At 44.5% G+C, this 12156-nt stretch overlaps 2 protein-coding genes and 3 non-coding genes across 5 annotated transcripts; all 5 read right to left on the reverse strand.

Annotated features, from left to right (window-relative positions):
- Positions 1–564: 564 nt before the first annotated feature.
- On the reverse strand, positions 565–3065 carry Rps12 (ribosomal protein S12). Its single transcript, XM_004651192.3, has 6 exons — positions 2957–3065; positions 2785–2835; positions 2549–2665; positions 1653–1755; positions 992–1093; positions 565–656 (listed from the first exon to the last, which is right to left on the reverse strand). The coding sequence occupies exons 2-6, from the start codon at positions 2796–2798 to the stop codon at positions 594–596; spliced, it is 399 nt and encodes a 132-aa protein (XP_004651249.1). The 5' UTR covers positions 2799–2835; positions 2957–3065; the 3' UTR covers positions 565–593.
- On the reverse strand, positions 751–883 carry LOC123463869. The gene has a single exon (XR_006639240.1). It is a non-coding gene; the product is annotated as a small nucleolar RNA SNORA33 (small nucleolar RNA).
- On the reverse strand, positions 1176–1250 carry LOC123463885. The gene has a single exon (XR_006639255.1). It is a non-coding gene; the product is annotated as a small nucleolar RNA SNORD100 (small nucleolar RNA).
- LOC123463836 lies at positions 2254–2326 on the reverse strand. Its single transcript, XR_006639208.1, has one exon. It is a non-coding gene; the product is annotated as a small nucleolar RNA SNORD101 (small nucleolar RNA).
- A 2784-nt stretch (positions 3066–5849) lies between the features above and the next one.
- On the reverse strand, positions 5850–6453 carry LOC101603448 (choline kinase alpha-like). Its single transcript, XM_045159494.1, has one exon. It carries the CDS (start codon positions 6451–6453, stop codon positions 5896–5898), a length of 558 nt encoding a protein of 185 aa, XP_045015429.1. The 3' UTR covers positions 5850–5895.
- Positions 6454–12156: the final 5703 nt, after the last annotated feature.

The raw sequence follows: 12156 nt of genomic DNA on the forward strand, positions 1-12156 counted from the left end.
TATCCAGCTTTCCCCCAAAAAACCTTAGTATTGTAGAGTAACACTTGCCTATCACGTATCTTTTTCTCACCTTTTTTTGTTTTCGGTTGTTCCAGGTGAGATACACTATGTTGTCTCAGGCTGGCCTTGTGGCAATACTCTGCCTCCCCAAACAATTTAAGAGTACAGGGCTGGTTAAAGGCACTTGCCTGAGGAGCTAAGAACCACGGTTGAACTCCTCAGTACCCACATAAGCCAGATGCACAAGTGGCGCACGTTTCTAGAGTCTGCAGTGGCTAGAGGTCCTAGTGCACCCATTCTCTCACACAAAAAAAAAAAAAGAGAAAGCAAGCAATTGAAAATTGTAATCATGTAAGTATTCCCCTTAACAGGTTAGGCAAATACTGTTTCCCACCAGTATCCACTGACCTTGGCCATCAATAGTACCTTATGGCAGTCCTATTTGTAAACCCCTAATGCCAGCTTCTGGTGAAAACAGCAAGCTGTTTCATTTTAGAGCACTTTCAGTTGAATTGTAATTATTTTACAACTTCTTTTCCAAACAGAAACCTCAAATAACAGAGATGAAGAAAATGAGCCATATTTTTATTTGTTCATTTCTTGCATTTGAAGTACTCTTCGATGACATCCTTGGCCTGAGATTCCTTGCCGTAGTCCTTCAAAAAAAATGCAATTTATTAATTCTTAGCTTTCATTAAACTTATAAGTTACATTAAAATTAAGTCTTATGAAAATGCTTCAACATTAAGGTATTGTAGCCATTTTCAGGGACCTTAATGACCTCAACTGTCCTTAAGGCTCGTAACATGGCATCACTATTGCCAGCTCTCTACATTTCTGCAGAAACACATTTAGATAAGCAGATCAATTAGTTAGCTGGCTTTTAAATTAAGGGTTATCTTTCTAAAGTGCAAAATGTCTGTGAGTCTTCCTGAATGTTCTGTCCTTCAACTAGGCATGCCTGCCGCAACCATGACAAGTATCAACTCACCTTGACAACTACACAGCTGCAGCCAACCACCTTGCGAGGTTTCCCCTCACGATCAATTTTGCAGAGGCCTACCCATTCCCCTAGTTTCTTGTTGTCATCAACCTATTGGAGCAATTTAAACACAAAATTACACCATTAACAAGAGGTATAAATGCCACTGGGAGCAAATTAAAATGGAAAGGCAGCTGTGTCAGAAGGGTGACATGGCATTTTCCTCACATTTACTCAGTAGAGGGAGCCAGTTGTCATCATGTACAGCACCAATGTCACTAATAAGCAAATCTACTCCACATAGCATCCAACTTAGCACTTAAGTTTTGCATGTACGTCTCAATTCCCATTTATCTGTACCTGTGTGCAGGCATGCCAGGGCCATTTGCCACTGCAAACTAATGCCCCTCTGGTTTTACATAGGTGGTTGGGGACATGAACTCAGACCAGCAGACTTTGCAAGCCAAATGTCTTTAACCACTCAGCAATCTCCCTGACCAACCCCAAGTAACAATGCCATGCCCACAAAATGTGCACACCTACAAAACAGCCCAAGACTGCAAAATATGCACTGTAACTTAAGTATCTCTGTGCATACAGTCTATTCAACATGTAATCCTTAACAAGCTGGATTACCACTAAACAGTTCCCAAACGTCACCCGAACGTACCTTAATCAGGTTGATTTGGTGTTCAGCACAAAGGGCCTCCACCAACTTGACATACATGGGCTCATCACAATTGGATGCAAGCACACAGAGATGGGCTTGGCGTCTGAAATGAATTAAGTATTACACTTAAGATTGTCCATTGTTAGAACATTCAAACCACCCAGCATGCACTGTTAAACCTTTTAATGTTCCTTCCAACACCACCCCCCACCGCCAAAAAATACGTTTCTCAGGGAAACTTTTAAACCTGTGACCCAAGAGATCCCATCACTTTAGTTTCTTATAAATCCAAAGATAGCTATTTCTAATCCCCAGAGAAAGGGAATCCCTGTGTTGCACTGCTGACGTCCTAAGTTCTGCACGATTCACCCACCAGCCATCTGGTAAGTCTCCCTGGTTCCACCCGCTAACAGCAAATAGTAAACCAAGCAAGTGCAGCAGTTTCCTCAAGATCATTGATTATTTCTGTGCATTTACAAAGTTTATCTTAAAATCCAAGTACATTAGCTTAACATTCAATGCTCAATGTGCCAAGCGCCTCATTGAGGCTCCCCATATAGCTTCCAAAGGTCGTGAAGACGGACGCCACCGCAAGCTACAGGTTTGTCAGACTCTTAGGTTTCACCCATGGCAGGGGTGAAGGGGTATCCGACAATTTAAGTCATCATTCAAACTCTGTAGCCTCGCACTGACCACCCACATGCCACACAGTCACCCACGTGTTTTTCTGAGGTGGGCCACATAGATCTGAGTTCGGATACCTGGTCCCTGGGTTCCTGTCGAACGGGTGCCATTCAGAACCTCTGTGCTAACACCACGAACTTCACGCTTTCTTCCCGCGGCTGCTGAACTGTTCCGGCCGCAAAACCCCACAGTATTGAGACTGATACACGTACTTGTCTAAGGCTTTGGCGGCTTCACGGATTCCACGTGCTAGGCCGTCGTGGATGAGGGCAGTTTTCAGCACCTCTTGCAGAGCAGTGTTCACGTCCATTACACCTCCAGCAGCAATGCTGAAACGCAAAGTTCCGTGCCCAGGGCCGTGCAGGGGCTCGCCCACCGGCCCGGGACCCACACCGTGCCCGCTCCCCAGCCCAGCCCAGCCCAGCCCAGCCCAGGCCAGAGCACTCACCCTTCCTCGGCCATGGCGGCGGGTTACGGATGAAGCCGAATCTTGAACGCACTGAAAGACAAAAAAAAACCACGACACTGAGAACTACTTCCGGCAAGTACAACCCCCTCGAGACAAAGCCAACGAGCCACAGTAACCAAGAACACATGCTCGGTCGTCCCACGCCACTCACCCCGAGCCTCCGCCTCCGCGCGACCCGGCGGCGGCAGGGAAAGAGGCCGCGTGCGTCCGCATCGCCCTTTTTAAGCGCTTGGCTGGCCGCCACTGCGCATGTGCGTCACGTCCCGCGGAAGGGGTGGCTCGAGCAATGCCGGGCCTTAAGAGTTTCTGTTTCCGGTTTGAGGCATGAATACTTGGATCGGTCCTTTGGGAGGGACAGGGTTTTTTTGTGCTCGCGTAACAGGCACCACACGGGCAGCCTCGCACAGTCCCGCTCTGCTGGAGGCGTGGTCTGCGGAGGCCCTTGTACGGATCCTTAGAGGAGCCAAATATGCCTCTCCGTTGTGTCTGTCCTTCGCCTTCCTTCCTGACTCTTTCAGAACATGATTAATGTCTTTTCACATCCGGTAATTCCTTTTGGCTGCACTTAACTGTGCTGTGCCTTCTTGAAGGGCACATTTTTTGTCCCTCTGTTTGTAAATCAGTGTGAGTGTCTTTCTCTAGGCTACTTCGCGAATCTCTCCTTGCTGGCAGTGTGTTCGTGGTAAAGTAGACCTTCCAGCCAGTCCTGCAGTAGAGCTGGTTCTAAGTTCATCCTTTGGTTTGAACGTGAAGTTCACCCTGAATTCGTAGTCCAGCCTGAACAATACAGATCGTAACTACCCACTGTGATTCCAGCACCAAGATAAGGTCGCTGTGGGGCGGGGGAGGGGGGAAAGAAAAGCGTTTGAAGATCCTGACATTCATTCCACTGGGAATGGAATGCCAGGACCTCAAAAGAAATCCCCCGCGGTGCGGGGGTTAGGGAGGGAGGAGAGCTTGGGGTGTGTGATTCCAAGCAGGTGCTCAAGGAAGATGAGAGTATTATTCTGAAAGGAAGTGACAGTGAGGGTAATGTCATGCACCCCTCCTTGACTTTTGGAAGTTACCTTAAAACATTTCTAGGGGTTGGAGTGGTGGCTCAGCGGTCAAGGTGTTTGCCTCCAAAGCTTAATGGCCCGGGTTTGAGTCCTCAGTATCCATGTAAGACCACATGCATAAAGTGGTGCATGCATTAGGAATGCGTTTACAACTGGAGCGCTTGCTCTCTCCCTCCCTCTCTTTCTCTCTCTGTCTTTCTCTCCTTACAAATAAAAATATTAAAACAAAAAGTTACTATATTTGGAAAAATAATGATGTACTTAGAATTTAAGCACTTTTCTTAGTATAAAGTTAATAAATGTTAAGGGGAGAAGCATATTAGATTTCCCCAAAATAATTCTCATAGAAGAAAAAACAAGTGGGTAAATGCATGAGAAATATAAACGGGGGTGTGGGGGGGAATCCCTGAAGTGTACACTGTGAAGGAAATTGATCAAGTGTCTTTGGCTTAGTGCATTAAAAAAATTCTTTTTTTTTTTTTTTACTTTTTTTTTTTTGGTTTTTCGAGGTAGGGTCTCACTCTGGCTCAGGCTGACCTGGAATTGTAGTCTCAGGGTGGCCTCGAACTCTCGGAGATCCTCCTACCTCTGCCTCCCGAGTGCTGGGATTAAAGGCGTGCACCACCACGCCCGGCTAAAAAAATTATTTGTATATTTAAAAAAAATATTTTGTTAAATAAAAAAATTATTTGCAAAAAGAAGGAAACAGAGACAGAGAGAATGGGCATGCCAGGGTGTCTAGCCACTGCAAACAACTCCAGATGTATGTGTCACTTTTGTGCATCTGGCTTTACGTGGGTACTAGGGTGCTTTGCAGGCAAGTGCCTTAACACTAAACAATCTCTCCAGCCTGTCTAGTGCCTTTTAGTGTTGTTCCTAGCATAGTATCCACCAACTCTTTTTTTTTTTTTTTTTTGGTTTTTTGAGGTAGGGTCTCACTCTAGCTCAGGCTGACCTGAATTCACTATGTAGTTTCAGGGTGGCCTTGAACTCACAGCGATCCTCCTACCTCTGCCTCCCGAGTGCTTGATGTCAGCTCCTAATCTGGACTTCACCTTGGTTCAGCTATCAGCACAAGGCTGTCACTCCTTAGAACTGGGGCTGTCTCAGGCTGGAGAGATGGCTAGGCAGTTAAGACACTTGACTGCAAAGTCTAATGACCTGGGTTCAATTCCCCACATAAAGCCAGATGCAGATGCACGGAGTGGCGCATGCATCTGGAGTTTCTTTACAGTGGCAGGAGGCCCTGATGTGCCCCTTCTCTCTCTGTCTCTCCTGTCCGTTTCTGTCCCCTTGGGAAAAAAAAAAATAAATGGAGCTTACCTCTTTTTAAATCCTAGTGATATATAGCTGGGCTTGGTGGTGCATGCCTTTCATCCCAGCACTCTGGAGGCAGAGGTAGGAGGATTTCGGGGAGTTCAAGGACATCCTGAGACTACACAATGGATTCCATCCAGGTCAGCCTGGGCTAGAGTGAAACCCTACATCGAAAAACCAAAAATAATAAAATAAATCCTAGTAATAAAGTTAATCTAACCCCAAAATGAAGTTTAAAGGGCCATTTGTGTTAAGGATTCTTTTTTTTTTTTTTTTTTGGTTTTCTTGATCTAGGGTCTCACTCTAGTCCAGACTGACCTTGAATTGACTATGTAAACTGAGGGTGGCCATGAATTAATGGTGATCCCCTTATCTCTGCCTCTCAAATGCACAGTCCTGCTCTGCTGGAGGCGTGGGCGGAGGCCCTTGTACGGATCCTTAGAGGAGCCAAATATGCCTCTCCGTTGTGGTTGTGTCTGTCCTTCGCCTTCCTGCCTGACTCTTTCAGAACATGATTAATGTCTTTCCACATCTGGTAATTCCTTTTGGCTACACTTACTGGTTCAATTCTCCAAGTCCCACATAAGCCAGATGCACACCGGTGCTCAGTAGTGGGACGTCCAAGGCCTTCCGCCAGGAGCACTGGTCACAGCGGCCCAGAGGGCCCACACAGCTGCCTCCCGCAGTCCAGTGGTAAAGGGCACAGGCTTCCCACTCACACTGCAAGCTTCCTCTTCTGGTCAAAATAGGTATCAAACCTGGCTTGGGCATATTCCATGTAGCCAAATTTAATGGATGAAATTTTGGCCTGTACAATGGACCAAAGTCCCCAGAAGAAATGGGAGGCAAGGGCAAACCTGTTGACTTCAATCAACGTTTTTTCTTTAATAACGGGTTGTTCTTCATTGCTGAGGTTTTTAAAGTCACTTTGGAATGTAGTCAAGTAACTGGAAATAAAATGGAGCCGTTGCTTCCGAGTGGGATACTTCTGAATGTTTGCTTGGAAAAATGGGTATTTTTCATAGGAGTAAGCATACATCCATTCACAGAAGTGATTCCCAATATCAAATCCCCTGTAATTGTAACTGCTGTATTCAAAGTCAATGAGCATCAGCCTCTGTTTTTGAGAATTCTCTTGGCCTTCCAGAAGTAAGATATTTCCTTCTTGACAGACATTATGACAAAATACAGCTGGAGATAGAGTAGACACCAGCAATGACCTCAGGCTGTCAAGCTCCACAGGTAGGTTATAACTGAGAAACTTGTGGCACATGCATCTGGAGTTCATTTACAGTGGCTAGAGCCCTGGCATTCCCATTCTCCCTCTCCCCCCCCCTCCCCCCCCACACACACCCATCTCTAACAAGTAAATAAAAATGAAAATCTTTAAAAACAATACAGATTCTCCTACTTTGTTTTTAAATAAATTTCTGTCAATTTTAGATACTGGCAAATGTGAAAGCAAATTTAAATAGAGATTAGTTAGTGACTCATACACAAGCAGATTCTTTTCTCCCTCCCCCTTGGTTGTTTTGAGGTAAGGTCTCATCCAGCTCAGGCGGACCTGGAATTCACTATGTAGTCTCAGGGTGGCCTGGAACTCTTGGCTATCCTCCTACCTCTGCCTTGGCCTCTGCCCCTACCTCTCTGCTGAGATTAAAGACGTACGCCACCACAGCCAGCCAGTTTACTTGTGTAGATGCAGTTTCAGGCCTGCATTTGTATACAGGGTGCTTAGATGTTAGAATCTACTTCCGTATGAGGAGTAGTGGTGGCGCAAGCCTTTCTTCCCAGGGAAGAAAACTTCAAGGCAGAAACCAAAGCAAAGCTGGTTACCACTAATCTTGAGACAATAACCACTGTGAATGATGAAAAGTTTATAAAGAAGCTTTTGTAACCATGCAGAAGGAAGTTGCACACTCCTCAAAGGGCCACGCTTGAACCTCTGAGGAAAGAGCCAGTGCCTCTGCAACAGCACGAAGATGAGTTCATGAATGGTGGTGAAGCTACGAGACTAATGGCTCGGTTGTAATGTAGTGATGGTGCATCAAATCTCCACAGATCAATGAAGCAAGTGAGGCTAGGACTATAGTGCAGCCCCATGGATGCATGTTTGTAGGGACACTCGAGGCTTGGCACAATCCATAGCACCACAAAAGACAAAAACTCTACATTAGTAACAATCATGATAATAAGGAATTTTGAAGCCAGGCATGGTGGCACACGCCTTTAATCCCAGCGCTCAGGAGGCAGAGGTAGGAGGATCACCATCAGTTCAAGGCCACCCTGAGACTACATAGTGAATTGCAGGTCAGTCTGAGCTAGAGCAAGACCCTACCTCAAAAAACCAAAAATAATAATAAGAAGAAAATTTTGTTTTGTTTTGTTTTTTCAAGGTAGGTTCTCACTCTAGCCCATGCTGACCTGGAATTCACTATGTAGTCTCAGGTTGGCCTTGAATTCTTGATATGTTATCCTCTTACCTCTGCCTCCCTAGAGCTGGGATTAAAGGTGTGTGCCACCACTCCCAGTTGAGCTAAATTTTCATTTTCTCATTGATTCCCAGATTGTCATTCAGACCTATGTGATAGTGCAAATAGTCTCTCTCTTTAGGTAGTAAGATGCAGGCTGGTGGCAATCCTAGTACACCAGAGAGAGGCAGAAGGATCATGAGTTAGAGGCCAACGGGGGCTACCTAAAGAGTTCAAAGCCAGCCTGAGCTACAGAATGAGACCTGTCTTAATTTTTTTTGTGGGGTTGGGGGAGGTAAATAAGTAAAAGACAACAAAGGCAGAAATAGGTAGCTCGCAGATGTGAGGTTTCTCTTTCATTACAGGGACTGACTTCACAGCCTGACCTAAACCTTTAACCACTTGCATGATGTCCACCTGAGAATTCAAGGATGACATTGTAAACTGGCAGTAGTGGAACTGTTTCTCTCACTGTGCCAAAAAATTGCATAGATGGAGAGAGAATATTTCAATTAAGCAGAAAAAGAGACAACAGAAACTTGATTTTTCATTTTAATTTTTATTTATTTGCAAGCCGAGAGAAGAGGGACAGAGGAAGAGTGTGTGTCAGGGTCTCCAGCTACTGCAAACAAACTCCAGATGCATGTGCTGCTTTGTGCATCCAGCTGTATATGAGGTCTGGGGAATAGAACCCGGGTCATCAGGTTTTGAAAGCGAGTACCTTAACCACTGAGCCATCTCTCCAGCCCAGAAATTTGAATTTCTGAGTCATCTTAAGTATATAAGCATGCTTTGCTACAGTAGCCACAACACAGAACCAAATCTCAGTGGCATTAAAACAAAAAACAACAACAAGAACAAAAAAGATGGGCTAGAGAGATTGCTTAGTGGTTAAGGCTCCTGCCTGTGAAGCCTAAGAATGCATGTTCCAATCTCCAGGTCCCATGTAGCCAGATGCACAGTGACACAAGCGTACAATATTGCACATGTGCACAAGGGGGTACTCGTGGCTAGAAGGTCCTGGCATGCCCAGTCTCTCTCTCTCTCCCTCTGTCTCTCTCAAAAAAATTAAAAAACAAAGCCTGGCATGGTGGCACATGCCTTTAATCCCAGCACTCGGGAGGCAGAGGTAGAAGGATCTCTGTGAGTTCAAGGCCACCCTGAGACTACAGAGTGAATTCCAGGTCAGCCTGGGCTAGAGTGAGACCCTACATCGAAAAAAACAAACAAAAAAAATTTAAAAAACAAAACAAAGATGAGTTGTCACAGCTCAGAAGACTAGTAATTTAAAATCATGGCTGGCATTTTCTAAGGCTGTGAGAGAAATCTGCTGCAGGCCTCTCTCCTAGAGATTGGTTGTCAGTATTGTTGCTTAACCTGTGTCATTATAAACCCAAGCCTCACATGACATTCTCCCCCTGTATGTGTGTGTCTACCTTTGTGTCTCAATTTTGACTTTTCATCAGAATGCCAGTCATATTGGATTAAGGGCCCATCCTGCCTCAGGTAGTCTTAGTTAATTGTATCTACACAACTATATTCAACATCATCAGGGTCAAAGAAGGAGGAGATATAGAATGGATTAAGCAATAAGATTTTCTTTTTCTTCCATGTAATGTGGTCTGTGTGGCACATCCTGCTCCAGACACTTTTAAAAAATGTATATATTTTATTTATTTATTTATTTGAGACAGAGGCAGAGAGAGAGAGGGAGAGAATGGGAGCACCAGGGCCTCCAGCCACTGCAAACAAACTCCAGATGCACGTGCCCCTTGTGCATGTGGCTTACGTGGGTTCTCCTTATGTGGAGAATCGAACCAGGATCCTTTGGCTTTGCAGGCAAACACCGGAACTGCTAAGCCATCTCTCGAGCCCTCCACATACTTCTTCTCTGAGTGGGAGTCTCTTATGAGACTGGAGCTGATACCAGCAGACCTTACTGTTTTTCCATAGCCCTGACTCCTTGGCATCTGCTCCCCTTTATGGTCTGGGATTACAGGCACATGTTTAGGTAGAATCTTGACATTTGAACTCAGGCAGTTTCAGGTCTCCTCAGGTCCTCAAACTTGTAACCACTGGGCAATCTCTGCAGCCTAGGAGAGATCTTTGAATCGCAGAATACCTTACTTACAGCACAGAGCTGGGAGAGAAGCTGATTCAAGGCACCATAAAGATTTTATGTCTTGTGCACAGCTGAGTTAAAGTTCTTGCTCACTTTGTAGCCTTTAGCAGATTATTTACATTTCAGGTTTCTGTTGTAATTCAAAGGACCTAGGTTAGGTCTAGACAGGTCTATACAAAGTTGGAGACTGTTCTTGCCTTCTGACAACCCAGGGCTCATAGGCTTATAAGCACACACGGCAGACACACGTCTACTGGTGCAGTGACAGGAGCTGGACATGTCAGCAGTGATTTAGTGACTCCATGTAAGTTGCCCAAGCACTGTGCCCAGGGCCCCAGAATGAGTCTCTGGGCTACCCAACCTGCAACAAATTTGTTTTCTGCTCTAATTAACCAAAGTTTTTTGTTGTTGTTGTTTTGGTTTTGGTTTTTGGTGTGTGTAGGGGGGTGGGGTTCAAGGTAGCATCTCACTTTAGCCCAGGCCAAAAACAACAGCAACAACAATAAAAGATGATTCAAAAGCAATAGCAACCTGGCATGGTGGCACACTCCTTTAATACCAGCACTTGCGAGGCAGAAGTAGGAGGATCACTGTGAGTTCCAGGCTGCTGTGCAACTACATAGTGAATTCCAGGTCAGCTTTGGTTGGAGTGAGACCCTACCTCAAAAGTTTTTTTTTTTTTTTTTTGTTTTTTTTTAACGCAATAGCAATATTCATTCAGTAGAAATTGTACTTTGAATTGGAATCTTTTCTGAGGCTAGTGAAGTGCTCTGTCAAGATGCTGGGCAGCAGCACAGAGCTGCAAGTCTAGCAGCAAGAGGGCCGAGCGTCTCTATCTACACTGGATAAAGAACTACTTACCACGTGCCGAATTGCTAAGCAATAGCGTTCCATAGGTTACACGTGTTAAGTGGAGGTCTACATACGATACTTTCAACTTGTGATTGCTTTATTGGAATGTAGCCCCATAATAAACCCAGAGGCATTTGTATTTAATTTTATCACATGATCTAGAGGGAGGCTGGGAGGTAGAAATTCAAATAGAGAAAAAAATAGAAACACACATAATCACAACACTGTGTGTGTGCAAATGAATGCCACAGTCAAACTGGTATGGGAGCTAAGACTCACGGAACTGGCACCAGAGAGCGAGTGGAGAATCAGTTTATTTTCATGTCAGAGTGGGCTCAGGAATCTCTTTCAAAGCCTGGACCTTGAGCTCTGATGGCTCAGAGTTCATACCTTATCTTGGCCTGTTCATTATTGTTAGTTCTCAGAGCTCAGAGACCTTGAGTAGTGATATCAAGTTTTACAGAAACAAAATGAAAGTTAACTAGTGGGCAGATGTAAAAAGATGCAGAAGATGATTTACAGTAGAGGCTGGAATACAGATCATGGCCTTGAAGCAGTACAGAAGCTTCAGTGTCAGCACAGAAAACTATGCAGCACAGGACAGAACTAATTCAAAAGTCTATGCAGTACAGGACATGGTATGGGGCAAGGGCTTCTAAATGTCCTTGCTTAATTTCCAACTCAAAACACTTTTCATGTCCTTCTCTATTGCCCGTCTGCATACTTCCTTGAGAGTCTTTCTATCAACCAAAAGCTGCTTTTGCTTTTTCTTTTTCTTCTTCTTTTTTTTTTTTTTAAGCACCAGGGACTGATCTCTGGACACTCTGGCTCCAGGTCAATAGTCCCACCCACCCAGCCTTTTTATTTGAATTCTGGGAGACTGAAACTCCAAAAATATCAGGCCCACCCAGGCCCTAAGGCTTAAACTCTAAGCACTGGTAACTGCTGAGCCAAGTCATCAGCCCAAGTAGTACTTTTTTATGTTAATTAAAAATAAGTGTCACTACAATATAAGAGATAAAATATCAAATTTAAAAAAAAGTCACATATCTTTAATCCCAGGCAGAGGTTGGAGGATCACCATGAGTTGAAGGCCACTGTGAGACTACACAGTGAATTCCAGGTCAGCCTGGACTAGAGCAAGGCCCTACCTCAAAAAGCCAAAAAAAAAAAAAAAAGATAGTAATAATAAAAATAAATAAAATAAAATAAGTGGACACTGGGTATGGTGGCACACGCCTTTAATCCTAGCACTTAAGAGGCAGAGGGTAGAAGGATCACAGTGAGTTTGAGGCTACCCTGAGACTATATAGTGAATTCCAGGTCAACCTGGGCTAGTGTGAGCCCCTACCTCAAAAAACCAAAAACAAATAAATAAAAATTTAAAAAATAATCATCAAAGAAATAACTGAAGAAATACTTGTGTTGTCTGAAGTTAGATTGGAAAGAGGACATCTTGTCAGATGAGCTTGGTGAAGCTTAGGGGACAGGTGGCAAAGACTCCCTAAGGACCCTTGGGAACTCTTGCTCT

Source organism: Jaculus jaculus, chromosome 9 (genome assembly GCF_020740685.1).
Source record: "Jaculus jaculus isolate mJacJac1 chromosome 9, mJacJac1.mat.Y.cur, whole genome shotgun sequence".
NCBI lineage: Eukaryota > Metazoa > Chordata > Mammalia > Rodentia > Dipodidae > Jaculus > Jaculus jaculus.

Bases quoted from the DNA above. Each gene is read 5' to 3' on its own strand.
- Rps12 (XM_004651192.3), bottom strand. The intron at 1,756-2,548 runs GTACGTGTATCA...AATTCATTTCAG, and splicing joins GCCGCCAAAGCCTTAGACAA to ACGCCAAGCCCATCTCTGTG. The intron at 657-991 runs GTGAGTTGATAC...TTTTTTTTGAAG, and splicing joins GCAGCTGTGTAGTTGTCAAG to GACTACGGCAAGGAATCTCA.
- LOC101603448 (XM_045159494.1), bottom strand. From the start codon at position 6,453: ATGTGCCACAAGTTTCTCAGTTATAACCTACCTGTGGAGCTTGACAGC.